The sequence below is a fragment of the Bombina bombina genome, chromosome 4 (genome assembly GCF_027579735.1).
Source record: "Bombina bombina isolate aBomBom1 chromosome 4, aBomBom1.pri, whole genome shotgun sequence".
Taxonomy (NCBI): domain Eukaryota; kingdom Metazoa; phylum Chordata; class Amphibia; order Anura; family Bombinatoridae; genus Bombina; species Bombina bombina.
Genome location: NC_069502.1, coordinates 1,124,327,070 through 1,124,346,772, shown reverse-complemented (window position 1 = coordinate 1,124,346,772; position 19,703 = coordinate 1,124,327,070). Strand labels below are relative to the sequence as shown.

The 19,703-nt window shown below is 41.0% G+C and overlaps 1 protein-coding gene across 1 annotated transcript in view; it reads right to left on the bottom strand.

Annotated features, from left to right (window-relative positions):
• Window positions 1-220: 220 nt before the first annotated feature.
• Window positions 221-19,703, bottom strand: part of SMYD2 (SET and MYND domain containing 2) — a 275,842-nt gene continuing 256,359 nt past the window's right edge. Inside the window, exon 12 of the mRNA XM_053712488.1 lies at window positions 221-831. Within this exon, the coding sequence (XP_053568463.1) occupies window positions 754-831 (78 nt within the window). The 3' untranslated portion in view covers window positions 221-753. The remainder of the gene's footprint in view (window positions 832-19,703) is intronic.

The following is a 19,703-nucleotide window of genomic DNA, read 5'->3' as shown; positions in this document are numbered from 1 at the left end:
CTGCCTTCCTATGGACTTAGAGAGGAACACTATATCAGCCGACCAAAGAGTATCTCAATTTAGAATTATAAATCAAGACTTTTTATTATTAGAAATGTCTCCCAATGGGGAAAGGATGTTACAAACTGTTGTCCCAAATGCTCTCTATATAACCTTTGTAACTATTAAATTATCAATAAAAAAAAGTGCAGATTTGAAATAAATTTCTATGTCAAACACACACTTTAAAGTGATTTTATTATTACTACTACATTACGGTGTTAGCATTTTTTTAAAATAAAACTTACAGGTAGACTTTGGTAGAATTTCATTGCAGGCTTGCATAAAAGCAGAAGCATTTAATCTAAAAGAAAACAAAACCATTTCATCCAAACAAACCATAAAGAAGTGCATGAAAAAAAGAAACACACATTTCAGATCCTGTCATAGCACGGAAAAGCTGCATTCATTCAGGAGCCCAAATATGAACATCAAGCAGGCCAACAAGAGGTATCCAACAATCATTAGTTTTGTAGTTTCAATAAACTTAAATGGACAAGCAGAGTTTCAGGTCCCGTTCTGGAAACAATTTAAAAAAAAAAAAACTCCTCAAGCACTTTTTAAAGTTCATCATCAAGAGTCTTTCCAAATAAATATTGAAGAGCAAAAATATAAATAAACCAGTTGTTGGACTCCATTAGGTTAAGCTACATTCCATGTAGAGCAATTCCATTCCTGAATGATTGTTTATATGGAGGTGTTGAATAGATCCATCTACTGTTCTAATTCCTTCTTTATCTCAGACATGTAATGATGATCTGGACCGTGAGCGATTTCCATTATAGCAAGAGCCTGAAATGATAGATAAAAACCATACATTGCTTTAGTTACTTAAATTGACACTAAAAGTAAATGTATTAAGCAGTCATAGGCAAAAGCTGAAAATTAAACCGCTAGATTATGCAATTTGCAGCATTTTGAAAAACAAAATTTATGCTTACTTGATAAATTCTGGTGATAGTCCACAGTCCCCGGATATATTTCCTACCACTAGGAGGTCAAGGACCCATAACAGAGCTTAAAATCTCTCCCACCTCTCAGTTTAATGTATAGCCGAGTAGAAAATAGGAAACATATAGGTAGGAAAGAAAGCAGGGTCTGTAGAGGTTCTTTATTAGAAATGTTGCCCAAACATTGAAACGGATGAGGCCTGTGGATCATCATCATTCCGAAAGTAAATCATTTATCAGGTAAGGATACATTTCTCTTTCTTTTCTAAAATGATGGTAAACAGTCCTCCATAACATATGGGATTAATACCCAAGCCAATGGTCTATATTACGGAAAGGATGGGACAATTTTTTCTGGCAGTTCTTGTTTCGCCAACACTTTGGTCTGAAGGACTTTCCTGCCAAAACCTGCTTGCACAAAAGCAAAACCTCAGAGATAAACTCTGACAAAAGTATGCAGAGAAGACAGCTTTGCAAATCTGCCCCCCCCCCAAAAAAAGTATAATTTTTAAAACCCCACAATGTTGCAAATCTTCTACAAGAGCAGTTGCAACATTGTGGGTTTTTATAAATTGTGCATCTTTGGAGCAGATTTTCAAAGCTGCAACATATCTTATCTGCATACTTTTTTCAGAATTTAACACTGAGGTTTTGCTGAATACATGGTGTGACTTTCCCGCCTTTAAGTAAGCCTATGCTACCTAAGTAGTTTTTTGCCCCTTACGAGTCCGAGAGTAGTGAAAAAACAAACTAGAAGTTTGTCTGAAATCTTTAGTAGCATGGAGACAGAACTTCAAAGCATTGGCTACCTCAAGATTATGTAAGAGCCGCTCCTTAGAGTTAGCAGGATCTGAACACAATGAAAGAACCAGATTTTCTTGATTGAAATTTTCCTCAGAAACTATCCTAGGTGTAAAATCATATTTAGGACAAATTATAGCCTTCTCCTTGTGAATAATTAGAAATTGAGAATCACAATACAAGGGTAACCTCCTTGCTGAAGAGATTGCAAATAGAGTAGTTTCCAAGGTAAAAATAAATACCAAGGGAATGCATTGGTTTAAACAAATAATACAGAGAAAATTAGATTCAGATTCCAGGGTGGAGAAATAGGATTCACAAATGGCTATACTCTAACCAATACCTGGACAAAAGTGAACATCGGGAAGGGAAATGTGCCTTTTAGAAATTAGCAGACAAACTCTTGTCAAAGCCATCCTGTAAAAAACTGAAGAAGTCTAGGAATTCTAAAGGAATACCAAGAAAACCTTCTGGAAGAACGCCAATTTAAAAATGCCTTCCAGATGCAGAGATAAAAACATTTGTGTTATAGGCTTTGTGGCCTGAATCAAAGATTCAATAACAGATCTGCAAGACCTCTAAGTCTCAAAACTAGGCGTTCAGGTTCCACACCAGTAAAAGCAGAGAGATTTGAGATCCTGATGAAAAACAAATTATGCTTACCTGATAATTTTATTTTTTTCTGACGGGGAGAGTCCACAGCTGCATTCATAACTTTTGGGAATTCAGAACCTGGCCACCAGGAGGAGGCAAAGACACCCCAGCCAAAGGCTTAAATACCTCCCCCACTTCCCTAATACCCCAGTCATTCTGCCGAGGGAACAAGGAAACAGTAGGAGAAAACAGAATTTATGTTTACCTGATAAATTACTTTCTCCAACGGTGTGTCCGGTCCACGGCGTCATCCTTACTTGTGGGATATTCTCTTCCCCAACAGGAAATGGCAAAGAGCCCAGCAAAGCTGGTCACATGATCCCTCCTAGGCTCCGCCTACCCCAGTCATTCGACCGACGTAAAGGAGGAATATTTGCATAGGAGAAACCATATGTTACCGTGGTGACTGTAGTTAAAGAAAATAAATTATCAGACCTGATTAAAAAAAAAACCAGGGCGGGCCGTGGACCGGACACACCGTTGGAGAAAGTAATTTATCAGGTAAACATAAATTCTGTTTTCTCCAACATAGGTGTGTCCGGTCCACGGCGTCATCCTTACTTGTGGGAACCAATACCAAAGCTTTAGGACACGGATGAAGGGAGGGAGCAAATCAGGTCACCTAAATGGAAGGCACCACGGCTTGCAAAACCTTTCTCCCAAAAATAGCCTCAGAAGAAGCAAAAGTATCAAATTTGTAAAATTTAGAAAAAGTGTGCAGTGAAGACCAAGTCGCTGCCTTACATATCTGATCAACAGAAGCCTCGTTCTTGAAGGCCCATGTGGAAGCCACAGCCCTAGTGGAGTGAGCTGTGATTCTTTCAGGAGGCTGCCGTCCGGCAGTCTCATAAGCCAATCGGATAATGCTTTTAATCCAGAAGGAGAGAGAGGTAGAAGTTGCTTTTTGACCTCTCCGTTTACCAGAATAAACAACAAACAAAGCCAAAGTTTGTCTGAAAACCTTAGTAGCTGCTAAGTAAAATTTGAGAGCACGAACTACATCCAAGTTGTGCAACAAACGTTCCTTCTTTGAAACTGGATTAGGACACAAAGAAGGCACAACTATCTCCTGGTTAATGTCTTTGTTAGAAACAACTTTTGGAAGAAAACCAGGTTTAGTACGCAAAACCACCTTATCTGCATGGAACACCAGATAAGGAGAAGAACACTGCAGAGCAGATAATTCTGAAACTCTTCTAGCAGAAGAAATTGCAACCAAAAACAAAACTTTCCAAGATAATAACTTAATATCAACGGAATGTAAGGGTTCAAACGGAACCCCCTGAAGAACTGAAAGAACTAGGTTGAGACTCCAAGGAGGAGTCAAAATTTTGTAAACAGGCTTGATTCTAACCAGAGCCTGAACAAAGGCTAGAACATCTGGCACAGCTGCCAGCTTTTTGTGAAGTAACACAGACAAGGCAGAAATCTGTCCCATCAAGGAACTTGCAGATAATCCTTTTTCCAATCCTTCTCGAAGGAAGGATAGACTCTTAGGAATCTTAACCTTGTCCCAAGGGAATCCTGCAGATTCACACCAACAGATATACCAAATTATGTGGTAATTTTCTGGTTACAGGCTTTCAGGCCTGAACAAGAGTATTAATAACAGAATCTGAGAACCCTCGCTTTGATAAGATCAAGCGTTCAATCTCCAAGCAGTCAGCTGGAGTGGGTCGAACGGACCTAGAACAAGAAGGTCTCGTCTCAAAGGTAGCTTCCATGGTGGAGCCGATGACATATTCACCAGATCTGTATACCAAGTCCTGCGTGGCCACGCAGGAGCTATCAAAATCACCGACGCCCTCTCCTGATTGATCCTGGCTACCAGCCTGGGGATGAGAGGAAACGGCGGGAACACATAAGCTAGTTTGAAGGTCCAAGGTGCTACTAGTGCATCCACTAGAGCCGCCTTGGGATCCCTGGATCTGTACCCGTAGTAAGGAACTCTGAAGTTCTGACGAGAGGCCATCAGATCCATGTCTGGAATGCCCCACGGTTGAGTGACTTGGGCAAAGATTTCCGGATGGAGTTCCCACTCCCCCGGATGCAATGTCTGACGACTCAGAAAATCCGCTTCCCAATTTTCCACTCCTGGGATGTGGATAGCAGACAGGTGGCAGGAGTGAGACTCCGCCCATAGAATGATTTTGGTCACTTCTTCCATCGCTAGGGAACTCCTTGTTCCCCCCTGATGGTTGATGTATGAACTTGGCCCTCGCTAGCTGAGGCCAAGCTTTGAGAGCATTGAATATCGCTCTCAGTTCCAGAATATTTATCGGTAGAAGAGATTCTACCCGAGACCAAAGACCCTGAGCTTTCAGGGATCCCCAGACCGCGCCCCAGCCCATCAGACTGGCGTCGGTCGTGACAATGACCCACTCTGGTCTGCGGAAGGTCATCCCTTGTGACAGGTTGTCCAGGGACAGCCACCAACGGAATGAGTCTCTGGTCCTCTGATTTACTTGTATCTTCGGAGACAAGTCTGAATAGTCCCCATTCCACTGACTGAGCAGGAACAGTTGTAATGGTCTTAGATGAATGCGCACAAAAGGAACTATGTCCATTGCCGCTACCATCAAACCTATCACTTCCATGCACTGCGCTATGGAAGGAAGAGGAACGGAATGAAGTATCCGACAAGAGTCTAGAAGTTTTGTTTTTCTGGCTTCTGTCAGAAAAATCCTCATTTCTAAGGAGTCTATTATAGTTCCCAAGAAGGGAACCCTCGTTGACGGAGATAGAGAACTCTTTTCCACGTTCACTTTCCATCCGTGAGATCTGAGAAAGGCCAGGACAATGTCCGTGTGAGCCTTTACTTGAGGAAGGGACGACGCTCGAATCAGAATGTCGTCCAAGTAAGGTACTACAGCAATGCCCCTTGGTCTTAGCACCGCCAGAAGGGACCCTAGTACCTATGAGAAAATCCTAGGAGCAGTGGCTAATCCGAAAGAAAACGCCACGAACTGGAAATGCTTGTCCAGGAATTCAAACCTTAGGAACCGATGATGTTCCTTGTGGATAGGAATATGTAGATACGCATCCTTGAAATCCACCTTGGTCATGAATTGACCTTCCTGGATGGAAGGAAGAAGTGTTCGAATGGTTTCCATCTTGAACGATGGAACCTAGAGAAACTTGTTCAAGATCTTGAGATCTAAGATTGGTCTGAACGTTCCCTCTTTTTTGGGAACTATGAACAGATTGGAGTAGAACCCCATCCCTTGTTCTCCTAATGGAACAGGATGAATCACTCCCATTTTTAGCAGGTCTTCTACCCAATGTAAGAATGCCTGTCTTCTTATGTGGTCTGAAGACAACTGAGACCTGTGGAACCTCCCCCTTGGAGGAAGCCCCTTGAACTCCAGAGAATAACCTTGGGAGACTATTTCTAGCGCCCAAGGGTCCAGAACATCTCTTGCCCCAGCCTGAGCGAAGAGAGAGAGTCTGCCCCCCACCAGATCCGGTCCCGGATCGGGGGCCCGCATTTCATGCTGTCTTGGTAGCAGTGGCAGGTTTCCTGGCCTGCTTTCCTTTGTTCCAGCCTTGCATAGGTCTCCAGGCTGGATTGGCTTGAGAAGTATTACCTTCCTGCTTAGAGGACGTAGCCCTTGGGGCTGATCCGTTTCTGCGAAAGGGACGAAACTTAGGTTTATTTTTGGTCTTGAAAAGACCTATCCTGAGGAAGGGCGTGGCCCTTGCCCCCAGTGATATCAGAGATAATCTCTTTCAAGTCAGGGCCAAAGAGTGTTTTCCCCTTGAAAGGAATGTCAAGCAATTTGTTCTTGGAAGACGCATCCGCTGCCCAAGATTTTAACCAAAGCGCTCTGCGCCACAATAGCAAACCCAGAATTTTTTCGCCGCTAACCTAGCCAATTGCAAGGTGGCGTCTAGGGTGAAAGAATTAGCCAATTTAAGAGCACGAATTCTGTCCATAATCTCCTCATAAGAAGAAGAATTACTAATAATCGCCTTTCCTAGCTCAAACTAGAAACACGCGGCTGCAGTGACAGGGACAATGCATGCAATTGGTTGTAGAAGGGAACCTTGCTGAACAAACATCTTTAGCAGACCTTCTAATTTTTTATCCATAGGATCTTGGAAAGCACAACTATCTTCTATGGGTATAGTGGCGCGTTTGTGTAGAGTAGAAACCGCCCCCTCGACCTTGGGGACTGTCTGCCATCAGTCCTCTCTGGTGTCGACTATAGGAAAACAATTTTATAAATATGGGGGGAGGTACTAAAGGTATACCGGGCCTGTCCCATTCTGTACTAACAATGTACGCCACCCGCTTGGATATAGGAAAAGCTTCGGGGGGCCCCGGGGCCTCTAAGAACTTTTCCATTTTACATAGTGGTTCTGGAATGACCAGATAATCACAATCATCCAAATTGGATAACACCTCCTTAAGCAGAGCGCGGAGATGTTCCAACTTAAATTTAAAAGTAATCACATCAGGTTCAGCTTGTTGAGAAATGTTTCCTGAATCTGAAATTTCTCCCTCAGACAAAACCTCCCTGGCCCCCTCAGACTGGTGTAGGGGCCCTTCAGAAACCATATCATCAGCGTTCTCATGCTCTACAGAATTTTCTAAAACAGAGCAGTCGCGCTTTCACTGATAAGTGGGCATAGTGGCTAAAATGTTTTTGATAGAATTATCCATTACAGCCGTTAAATGTTGCATAGTAAGGAGTATTGGCGCACTAGATGTACTAGGGGCCTCCTGTATGGGCAAGACTGGTGTAGACGAAGGAGGGGATGATGCAGTACCATGCTTACTCCCCTCACTTGAGGAATCATCTTGGGCATCATTTTTACTAAATTTTTTTATGACATAAAATACATATAGTTAAATGAGAAGGAACCTTGGTTTCCCCACAGTCAGAACACAATCTATCTGGTAGTTCAGACATGTTAAACAGGCATAAACTTGATAACAAAGCACAAAAAACGTTTTAAAATAAAACCGTTACTGTCACTTTAAATTTTAAACTAAACACACTTTATTACTGCAATTGCGAAAAAGTATGAAGGAATTGTTCAAAATTCACCAAAATTTCACCACAGTGTCTTAAAGCCTTAAAAGTATTGCACACCAAATTTGGAAGCTTTAACCCTTAAAATAACGGAACCGGAGCCGTTTTTATATTTAACCCCTTTACAGTCCCTGGAATCTGCTTTGCTGAGACCCAACCAAGCCCAAAGGGGAATACGATACCAAATGATGCCTTCAGAAAGACCTTTCTATGTATCAGAGCTCCACACACATGCAGCTGCATGCCATGCTGTCCTCAAAAACAAGTGCGCCATACCGGCGCGAAAATGAGACTCTGCCTATGCTTTGGGAAAGCCCCTAAAGAATAAGGTGTCTAAAACAGTGCCTGCCGATATTATTATATCAAAATACCCAGATAAAATGATTCCTCAAGGCTAATATATGTGTTAATAATCAATCGATTTAGCCCAGAAAAAGTCTACAGTTTAAATAAGCCCTTGTGAAGCCCTTATTTACAATCGTAATAAACATGGCTTACCGGATCCCATAGGGAAAATGACAGCTTCCAGCATTACATCGTCTTGTTAGAATGTGTCATACCTCAAGCAGCAAGGGACTGCAAACTGTTCCCCCAACTGAAGTTAATTGCTCTCAACAGTCCTGTGTGGAACAGCCATGGATTTTAGTTACGGTTGCTAAAATCATTTTCCTCATACAAACAGAATTCTTCATCTCTTTTCTGTTTCTGAGTAAATAGTACGTACCAGCACTATTTGAAAATAACAAACTCTTGATTGAATAATGAAAAACTACAGTTAAACACTAAAAAACTCTAAGCCATCTCCGTGGAGATGTTGCCTGTACAACGGCAAAGAGAATGACTGGGGTAGGCGGAGCCTAGGAGGGATCATGTGACCAGCTTTGCTGGGCTCTTTGCCATTTCCTGTTGGGGAAGAGAATATCCCACAAGTAAGGATGACGCCGTGGACCGGACACACCTATGTTGGAGAAATATCAGGTGAAAAAAAGGTGCCAGAAGAATAAAAAACTAAAACACGTCCGCCACCCATAAAAAACGTAAAAAGAAAATTATCAGGTAAGCATAATTTATGTTTTTCTTCTTAAACGGGGAGAGTCCACAGCTGCATTCATTACTTTTGGGAAAACAATGCCCAAACTATAGAGGACAATAAATGCAAAAAAAGGGCGGGTAGAAGAGGCGGCCCATTCGAAGGGCACCACAGCCTGAAATTACCCAAACCTGACAAAAAAACTGCTGTACAGAGCAAAAAAAGAGAAAAACTGAAAGGACTAAGTAACTGCCCATCAGCAAAAATCAAGCGCAACCCAAGGTTGCAACAAGATAAAGAATGTATAGAGAATAAACTCCAACGACTGAACAGAAGGGAGGGAAACAAAACCCTACCCCTATCTGAATGAAAGTCCAAAGGACCATGAAACGTCCCAATGAAAACCCAGAGGGACAAGGTAGATTACACACCTCACACAGGGTACAGTCCGCACTCATGAAAGAGCGAATAACCAGATAGTCCCCAGAACTGCCTAAAATTAGCACCATAAGCACTTCTGCTCCAAATGAAGCTCCGGCTCCAACGCTGCGACACAAGACTAGTAGACACCAGTCACAAAACACACTAGCCTATCAAGCTAGGAACTGCAGCAGGAAACTCCCACAGAGGGAACCTTCCAGGAAAATGCAAGAACTCACTCCCAGGCAAAAAAGAGGGAAAGCCGGAAAGCATCCAAAACCCAGCAGATAAAAAACAGCTCCCTGCTGAGTAAGAAACTCCACTAAGCTCCACCTATGGAGAGATCAAAAGATCTGGAGCAGAAACACGGTCAAAGCTCAACTGAGCCAACAGGCCTCAGACCGACAAAAGGATAACGAGCACCAGCAGCTGGATTCCAACCAACAACCCTTGAGTTGCAAAGCCCAAAGCCAACCCTTAGGCTACATGGACTGCTTCATTGAGGCAATAGACCCAGCACCAAAACGACTGGCATGTCCGAAGATAGGGAAATAAATAATTCCCCTTACCACCCAGAACTCCAAAAAGGACTAAACAGTAGCGAAGGGTAGGCAAACCCCAACCATATGTAACAAGACTGGCATGCTAAACTACCAAGCCAGAACAGAACATAGTACAATCTCGGGTTCCAGAACCCAGATCCCTTCCCAACAAGAAGGTATACTCCCAGACAAAAGGGAGACCACACTGAAACAACAGTGTGAGCACAGTACCAGAATCCGCCCCTACATGACATCGTACACACAAGACAGAGGGACCCACCTCCGTGCGTCAGGTGGATACTGTGGTATATCCTAATCCCCCTAAGGGGAGGGAAATGCAAGAGACAACTGCTCACCCACCCACAGACACAGAGCGTGAGTCAAACAGACCCGATTGAAGACCCGACTGAAGAGGCACCATGTGGCTGCAACAGCCGGCACAAGAACCAAACAAACAGCCAGTGAGCCCACCTATAAAGTAGAAAAGGCAGTAATAAGAGAACAATCTCCTGCTTGCTAGGTAGCTATACTAGCCATCAGGCCATTCCAAGCCTCCAATAAAAGAAGACACAACACCTGAAAAAGCAAGCGGATGTCTCAGAACCTTAAGGACTCAATCACTCAGGATCCAACTAGGAGTTCCGGTCAGATATCCTAGACCATGTCCAAAAAAAACGGGCACCTGGAAACCGGAGCCGGCCACAAACTAGGAACCCCTGAGGAACCATAGGAATACCTCATATGGAGAACCCTAGGAGATGCAATTGCAGCCACATCCAAAGGTCCTAGGACACTGGACGTTTACTAAGCATCCCAGAGACAGAGAATATAACTCCTCATGACTTGAGGGACAATACCCCCAAGACCAACAGCTAAGAAGCTGGCAAGAAATAGAGCACCTCTGCAACAGAGTCTGAAATATTACAAGGGCCAAAGAGATTACTGAACATCAATATCACAGGAAATGACATATCAAACCAATATGTCGTAACAAGGGTAGCTCCAGGACAAAAAGGAGACCCACACATTCTCCAGAGCCCCCAAAAACATGGGAGCAGACGAGAAGCAACATGAGGAAGAAAAGAGGCTGAAAACGCCCGAACTTCCAGAACCGATGACGCACCAACCATCTCCAGAAAGGGAAAAAGGAAGCCTAAGATACCTCAACCCCTTAGGAAGAGGTACTGAGGTCAAAAACCTCAAAAAAGAGTAGGCTAAAAAGAATACCATATGGGAGATAAAAAACCACCCTAACCTTGTACCCCAGATGTTTAAGGAGTCATCTAAACCTCCAGTCCAATTAGGAATGGAGAAAACTAGCTCCGAGGTCAAAGAGCCTTCGGAACACTTCTTAGCAGGATCCGCTTCTGGAACCCTACCAACAAACAGGAACAAAACCAAGAGGACTGAGTACAAACCCCTTGATGCCCCACCCAAAAAGAATCAACGAGAACCAGCCTGACGTTAATGAACGTAAAAGCCTCCCCTCTTAGCCCAGTCAAGGGCAGAGTCTCAAACCAAAAATAATTAAACTCTCATGGTTTTCCTCACCATGGAAATCACTATCCAAAGGGAAAGAATTATTGTACTGAAAGAGGAACCATAGCATAACGAACTTCTCATCTGAGAGAGAACTCCCCACCCAACCAGTCAGCCAGATATACCAGCACCATGTAAATGGTATAGACCTTGAGGAACAGAAACCAGTGCCCGACCAGGACCAGCCTGCTCAGAGGAAGAGCAATGGAGCACAAGAAGAATCTGCACTATATCTGCATACCAAGTCCTGCGGAGTCAGGCTGGAGCAATTAACATTTCTGACGTTAACTCCTGTATGGTTCAAGTATGATTCTTAGAAATGGGTATGCTAGATGAAAGTCCCATGGACACACCAAGGCATCTATTAGTCGAGCCTTTGAATCTTTTGATCTCGCACAATAGCTTGGAAGTATGTGATTTAAATGAAAGATAAATCAGATCTATGTCATATAAGACCATTTTCATCTCTGAGTGATCGAAAATGTTCTAATGGAGAGACCACTCTCTTGAATGGACCGATAGACCACTGAGATGATCCACCTCCGAGTTGTTCACACCTGGTATGTGAATTGCCAATAGGGAGCAAAGAGTCCTCTCTGCCTAAGACATAGTTTTAGACACTTCCTGCATGGCCAGTGGAAACATAATTTATGTAGGACACCGCCGAGATGTTGTCAGACTGGAAACAGATATACCTTTCCTCCTTCAATAGGGGCCAGGGTTAAGAGCCTGAATATTGCTTAAAGTTCCAGAATGTTGATTGGTAACCTTGCCTCTAGAGAAAACCAAAATCCTTGCACTCTTCGAGAAATTCAGAGAGACTGGCATCTGTCAGCACAATAGGCCAAGAATAACGAAGGAAGGATGTCTCAAGGGTCGAAGATAGACCTTGTGTCCTCAAGAAAAAGATTGACTGACAGAAAATCCAAAGCAATCAGTATGCCAAATGTAAATAATTCTTTGACCATGAGGTAGCAAGCCATTAAAAGTCATCTAGAGTGAAAAGTGGCAAAATAAACTGTGGCTGAAGCAGCTACCATAAGTAGCAGACAGAAGGTAGTTCATTGAAGGATGAGACACACTCTGTGAAACCTACATTGCAAGGTTTATTCTGGAAACTAGATGCATAAGGATTGAGTCTACTAGGATTCCTGTAAATGCTACCCTTAGCAGTATACAATGAGCCTTTGGGGTACATCAATACTCCAACGATGGTCCTGAAGAAAGATAGAAACTGGAGAGTATGAGCAATAGCTAATAACAGTAAATAAAATTGTACTAGTATGTCATTCAGATAAGGAGCAACTGAAATGTCCTGATTCCGATCACTGGCAAGATTTCATCCAACACGGGTGGTTAACTGGCAAAGTTTTGCAGATATACAAACCTTAGGAACTGAAAGTAATCCCTGTGTATAGGGATGTGCAGCTAAGAAGAGATCTATACTAGCCATAAATTGACCATTTGGATGAAGGGTAAAAACAGTGAGGAATGTTTCAATTTTACAAGTGGGAACCATGACCAACATCTTTAGAGATGTTAAATCCAGGACAGGACTGTAAATCCCTTTGGACAATGAACTGATTCGGGTAAAAAATCTTGTCAATGAGGTTACACAGGTACTGGGATTAATTATTCCCTTATCCACAAAATCCTTTTTACTAAAGGCTGCCGCCTCAGAAGGATCTTTGGCAACATGAGATAGGACCGCTGGTCAATAAGCAGGACTCTGCTTCAAAGAGAACAAAACCCTTGAAGGATAAAGAGAATCAGTCTGGATATCCAAACTATTTTTCCTGATGGATCCAAATATATATATATAAAACTTATGTCATGTACAGATTTAATAAACTTTGTATAAGTATCAGCTGTGGTATACAAGTACCTACTTAAAGGGACAGTCAACACTAAAATTGTCATTGTTTAAAAAGATAGATAACACCTTTACTACCCATTCCCCAGCTTTGCACAACCAACATTGTTATATTAATATAGTTTATAACCTTTAAACCTCCAAATTTCTGCCTGTTTCTAAGCCACTAAAGACAGCCTCTTATCACATGCTTTTTATTAGCTTTTCACAACATGGGAGTGCTAGTTCATTTGAGCCATATAGATAATACTGTACTCATGTCTGTTGGTTGTGGCAGACACTGCACTTATTGGATAAAATTAAATTCAATAGATAAAAAATAAAAAGTCATGTGATCAGGGGGCTGTCAGAAAAGGCTTAGATACAAGGTAATCACAGAGGTAAAAAGTGTATTAATGGGATTTCCGGGCGGCGGCCATCTTAATGGTCGCACTGAGCTTCAGCTCCTCAAGTTTTCTCCACATTATATCAACTTTTGTAAGCAGATTGAGTAATATTCTACTTAAAGTAGTGGAGAGACTTGTCTGTAGGTGACCTGATCCGAGATTTAGGGTATTGGATTGGGGCACGGCTTAATTGCCCTCAGTACCGGACTGCTAACTTTGGGGCCTTCCCCTACAACCGAAGCCTCAACACTGTCCCCACAACTAACTGTGCTGTCCCCACAACTAACTGTGCCTAAAGTGCGCAGCCTTCACAAATTAATGGAGAACACTCAGACTTGTTTAGCTGAGCTGGCCTTGCTTTTGGAAGAACACAGAATTAAAATCTGCAATGTTATTGAACAGTCATTCCGTTCTATGTCTCCCCAGAATAAGAAAGCCTTGGAGCAGCCGCAGGCATCAACCTTGCCCAGCCTTCAGGGGGAAAATACTGCAGTAACAGAGGAGACAATAGGTTCTCAAACTCGGCATGAAAACGGCAAATCTATCTTTGACCCAAACGTAGCGACAAGTCAGCATGCTGTACAGACCACGGCCGAGGAACCGCACATACCTGAAGATGTGGAGCTGCTGCAGCGGTCCCTAAGGGAGCTGACCCCAGTCACTAGTTGCCCTGCGAGACGGTGGAGAGAGTCTGACACTTTGCCCCATTTGTCTGAGCTGGCAGACATGAAAGACTGCACGCGGAGCACGGGGGAGGAGGGCTGGCGTGTAGAGCTGCCAAACATGTTCATGGATACACAGCCCCGTGATCTATCTAACCATGCAATTGCTAAAACGTGGCACAGTCACTGGCTGCTGCGAGCCCTACAAGTCCCCAAGCATTCCGGCGGAAACGGCTGTTGTGGAGGAAAAGAGAGACGTTTTTGCTACACAGCTATTTGCTAAAATAGTGGCCGGGAGGTACGACCGAGATAGCCCACTCAATTTGCCCTCCAGTACTCGGTTCCATTTGATAGTGAGGACAGATCCTTGGTATAGTGCTAGAACCGTTAAGGCAGGTATTGGCTGAACTATCCCTACACATAATGCCTGAAAGCCTGCTAAAACACTCAGGATATTTAGCATTAACGTTGTCTTCTACTGTTCTCAGTTCGCTTCAGATTACCTGTGGCACTGTTCTTCTATACATTCATCTCTGCTACGGAACATGTACTAACCCCTTCGGCTATCAAAATAGGAATAGGATGAACTTTTGCAGGCACGCTATTGGGCTTATGGGTAATAGCCTATATATACATTTGTGCCCCCAACCCCACATTAAGGGCCATATCTATTATTAAGCCATATAATACTTACGCTGGTTATGTACTAATTACGGCTGGGACTTACTTCATTTGGTATAAAATATTTACTTTGGTGTGGAGATCTATCCTTACCATAATCCCATGTCCATATTTGGGGTCGTTTGAACTCTGGGGGAGGATGGGTTAATGTTAGTTGCTCCCTTTCCCATTTGCTATACCCCAGCACACTGCGCTATTGTCATTTATAATATGAATGCACTTAGGAATGCTTCCGTGTTTTTTACTAAAATGTTACTCCACCCTACTTCAAGCATTAAAATATTTTACTTCAGCTACATTACAGGCAGAGCCCCATCTATAATCTATAATCTCCTGTTATTGTACTATCTTGTTAAAGTGTCATAAGCTAAACTATTTACTTTATTATATATCATTTGTGTTATACATATATATAAAATAAGAAAATATAGGCTTCAACCCTCTGTAGCTTCATATTTTAGGTAATGTTACAGGTTCAAAAGTGGCCTTATGTTTCATTTAGAGGGTTCATAGTACAACGGGCTTGATGTATGTTGCCCTATATTACTTAACATTGTCAGTTCAACATATTTTGATTACCCTGTCTAGTTTATACTTGTATATATTTTTCATGTCAAATTCTTTATCCTAGGCATTTGGGGTCCAAAAGTGGCCCATTTTGTTATTTTCTTTGATTCCCCTAAAATTACCCATTAATGTCTCAAATTCTCTTTCAGGAGGTCCAAGAGAGGCCTCTATTTTTCGTAGAGGGAAACTATTGTCTATGATTTTATATTATATTCCAAGGGGACTCTCCTTAAATTGAAAACCTGAGGTTATCTTATAATTGGGCAATTAACTGTTTGTATATTGTGTTGTTTAATATGCATATTGTATGGTAATCTTCCTATGCTTTTGAAACCAAGTTTTTATTTGCCTGTACTATGTTTTTCTTTTTCTTTTAAACTCAATAAAAATAATTAAAAAAAAAAAAAAAAAAGTGTATTAATATAATCTTGTTTGTTATGCAAAACTGGGGAATGGGTAATAAAAGGGATTATCTATCTTTTTTAGCGATAAACATTTTTGAGTTGACTATCCCTTTAAAGGGACATTGTACACAAGATTTTTCTTTGCATAAATGTTTTGTAGATCAATTTATATAGCCCATCTGGGAGTGTTTTTTATAATAAGGTATAGGTTTGATTATTTTTTTTTAATAACATTGGGATGATTTTCAGACTCCTAACCAAGCCCCACAGTGTCAGATGTATATGCGCGTTTACAGACTCCTGTTAGTGTTATCTGTTTTCAAATTGGTGTACACTGTCCATTTAAGAATTTGCACATATTTATACTGTCATATAGCCTTACAGTCTAGAGGAGCAGCACATATAGATCACCAGGTACACATTAGATAAAATCCATGCCCAGAATAAGCAGAAAATGTGTATACTTAGAAAGTAAATACACAATCTACATTGTCCATGAAAATATTCATGATTAATACTCAATGTCTGAATGATAAACAGATGTGTATACATATAAATTACCCATACCATAGGTATAAAAGAGATACCAATAAATCTTATCTCTAAATAATCTCCACTATAAATTAAAATATGCATGATCAATGTTCAGTATCTGCATTGAACTTGAACATATGTGCATAGATATAAATTACACATACCATATGTATAAAAGAGATACCAAAAGATATCTCTAAAGGATCTCCACTGTTGTACTAAAATACATAAACTCTGCAGAACTGCATTTAGAAATAAACCTGCAGAGTACAATGCATAAAAGGTATATCCCTAGAAGGTATATACTATAGAATTGAGTACACTAATAGTATAAGACATGTGATGTCTTGCATATCTAGACAGGAGTTCTGTTTATGTAAAAACTATTTGTGTTGCTGAACATGCAATGCATATAGAAAGCTCTTAGCAAATTTAATATCCCAATAGTGTACAGAATCAGCTTGATGTACATTACTGCAAATAATATTCGAAAGAGCATGATATGTACAACAGTAAATAAAATGCAGACTGACATAAAAAACAACAATAACTATTTGTTTACATCCCCTGGCAATGGTGGGAGTACAATGCTTAATTAACTTATACTTAAGTATTAATAGTGCAGATAGTTTTAATAAATGTAATTGCACCATATGTCATTATGTTCAGTACAATAAAATTGCACATATTATTGTAAATTGGGTACACTGTAGATCACATAAGAATGTTCTGTGGTGTACAGCTGCCTAAAGGTCATTGCAAATAATACCTGCATATAGGATGTTATTAAATTTGAACCTATAGTTTATCAGCATAAGAAATATTTAGCACATTTACCCCAGATTTATGCTTAAACTTATTTAATTTGGGGACAGCCGCTAAACAAACTGTCACTATTTTGTACATATTATACTTAACTTTAGGAGTAAAAGTACAGTGTTAATTCCCTCAGAATGAATGCAAAATATATGAGGTATACTTTTCTCACAGATTTGAGGGACCTGGTATACTGGAACATATATATATATAAAATTAACAAGAATATGTAGCTAGAGGGAAATCAGAAAACTGACTCCTCAGAGATATCAGTGGGGACAGAGACCTCTATTCTCAACCATCTCCTACGAGGCCAAGAACAAAACTAAGAGAGAGATGGGAGAGATTTAAAGCTCTGTTATAGGTTATTGACCTCATCCTAGTGGTGGTAAAGCTATCCCATATGTTATGGAGTACTGTGGACCATCATTTAACGAAAGAAAACTAGATTACACATTTTGCTTTTTGGTTTTGCTAGGCAGTGTGGGCCAAAGCACAATTTTAAACAAAAACGAGATGTCCCATTAACAAACAATAAAAGTTTTTTAAATAATGATTGCAATACACAAATGCTACTTTCTTTATCTTTATATCCTTCTCACAAAACACAAGCTCAGTGTTTAGCCAACAGATAAAGTCATCAAAATTTGCAAGTATTAACCCACCTAGTCATCAGATATCCGAAATGAAAGTAGTGACAATACTATATGAATAAAGATTGACCGTGCCCTCTGTTACTCCACTAGAGCTAGGTCAAAACTACTTAAAGTGACAGTCTAGTCAAAATTTAACTTTCACGATTCAGATAGGGCATGTAATTTTAAACAACTTTCCAATTTACTTTTATCATCAATTTGCTTTGTTCTATTGGTATTCTTAGTTCAAAGCTAAACATAGGTAGGCTCATATGCTAATTTCTAAGCCCTTGAAGGCCGCCTCTTATCTGATTGCATTAGACAGTTTTCACAGCTAGAGGGCGTTAGTTTGTGTGTGTCATTTAGATAACTGTGCTCACACCCATGGAGTTACTTGTGAGAGGGCACTGATTGGCTAAAATGTAAGTTTGTTAAAAGAACTGAAATAAGGGGGCAGTCTGCAGAGGCTTAAATAGAATGTAATCACAGAGGTGAAAAAATATATTAATATAACCGTGTTGGTTATGCAAAACTGGGTAATAAAGGGATTATCTATCTTTTTAAACAATAAAAATTCTGGCGTAGACTTTCCCTTTAATTATCCACGGTTAGTAGACCCTGAAGACTGGAATTGAAGAACCCTGCCATAAAATATGTAATCCAATTTACATACTTACAGAACCTTCAGATCATATCCCAATATAAATGTGGGATATGTACAGTGGGTATTGAAAATAATGACATTTTGTTGCTTTGCATCTTGAAATAAAGACCGATACAGTTTTTGTTTTTCCAGTTGTATTTTCTCAGTGCAACGTATAACATCCAAGTGAAAGATATAACACCAACATGTCAGGCAAAAGACAATTCAAAAACAGAATCACTGATTTGGAAAAAGGATCACCTCCTTGTGTGAGTATTTTGTTGAACCACCTTTTGCATTAATTACAGCCTTTAGTCTGTTGGGATATGTCTCTACTAACGTTGCACATCTACAACTGTGCAATATTTGCCCAATATTCTTTGCAGAACTGATCCAGTTCCATTACATTTGATGGTGACCGTTTGTGGACTGCAGTCTTCAAGTCATGCCACAGATATTCAATAAGGTTTAAGTCTGGACTCTGACTAGGTCATGCAAGGAAATTCAACTTTTTCTCCTTCAACAAGTGTGGTCATTTTTGCTGTGTGCTTTGAGTCATTGTCATGTTGGAAGGTAAACCTTCTTCCCATTGACAACTTCCTGGCAGAGGGCAATAGATTTTCCTCAAGAATTTGACGGTATTTTGTCCATTATTCCTTCTATCCTGACAAGTGCTACAGTGCCTGCTGCAGAGAAACACCCCCATAACAGGATATTACCACCTCCATGTTTTACTGTAGGTATGGTGTTATTTGGATGGTGAGCTGTATTGGATTTCCTCCAGACATATCCTTTGTTGCTGAGGCCAAATAATTCAATATTAGTCTCATCTGACCATAACACCTTTTTCCATGTGGCCCCAGAATCTCCTAGATGTGTTATGGCAAAGCTCAATCCTGACTGCATGTGACCTTTGGGGAGTGACTTTTCTTGCAACCCTCTCTTACAAGCCACATTTGTGTAGAATTCATGATATAGTTGTTACATGCACACAATACCACTCTGTCATAAATTCCTGCAACTGCTACAGAGTTGCTGTGGGCCTCTTGGTAGCCTTTCTGACCAGTTTCCTCATGGCTCTTTCATCCAGTATGGAGCGACGTCCTGATCCAGAGAGGGTCTGTGTTGTACCAAATACCTTCCACTTCTTAATAATAGACTTCAATGTGCTTCTAGGCATTGATAAAGCCTTTGATGTTTTCTTGTATCCATCTCCTGACTTGTGCATGTCCACAAAATTATCTCAGAGATCTTTATCTTTTGACAGTGCTTTGCCACCCATAGTTGATTGTTTGCTTCAGTTGCACTACCAGAGACTGAGATGCTCCAGGAAAGCTCTTTTCATGCTGAGCTAATCAATATGCCCAATGCTGATCACAGTTGAAGGTCAAATGGCTTTGTGTGTGCCGATTAGAAGGTTATTAACTACACCTGATTGAGTTTACAAGTAATTTTAGAAGGGGTGATCCTTTTTCCAAATCTGTGATT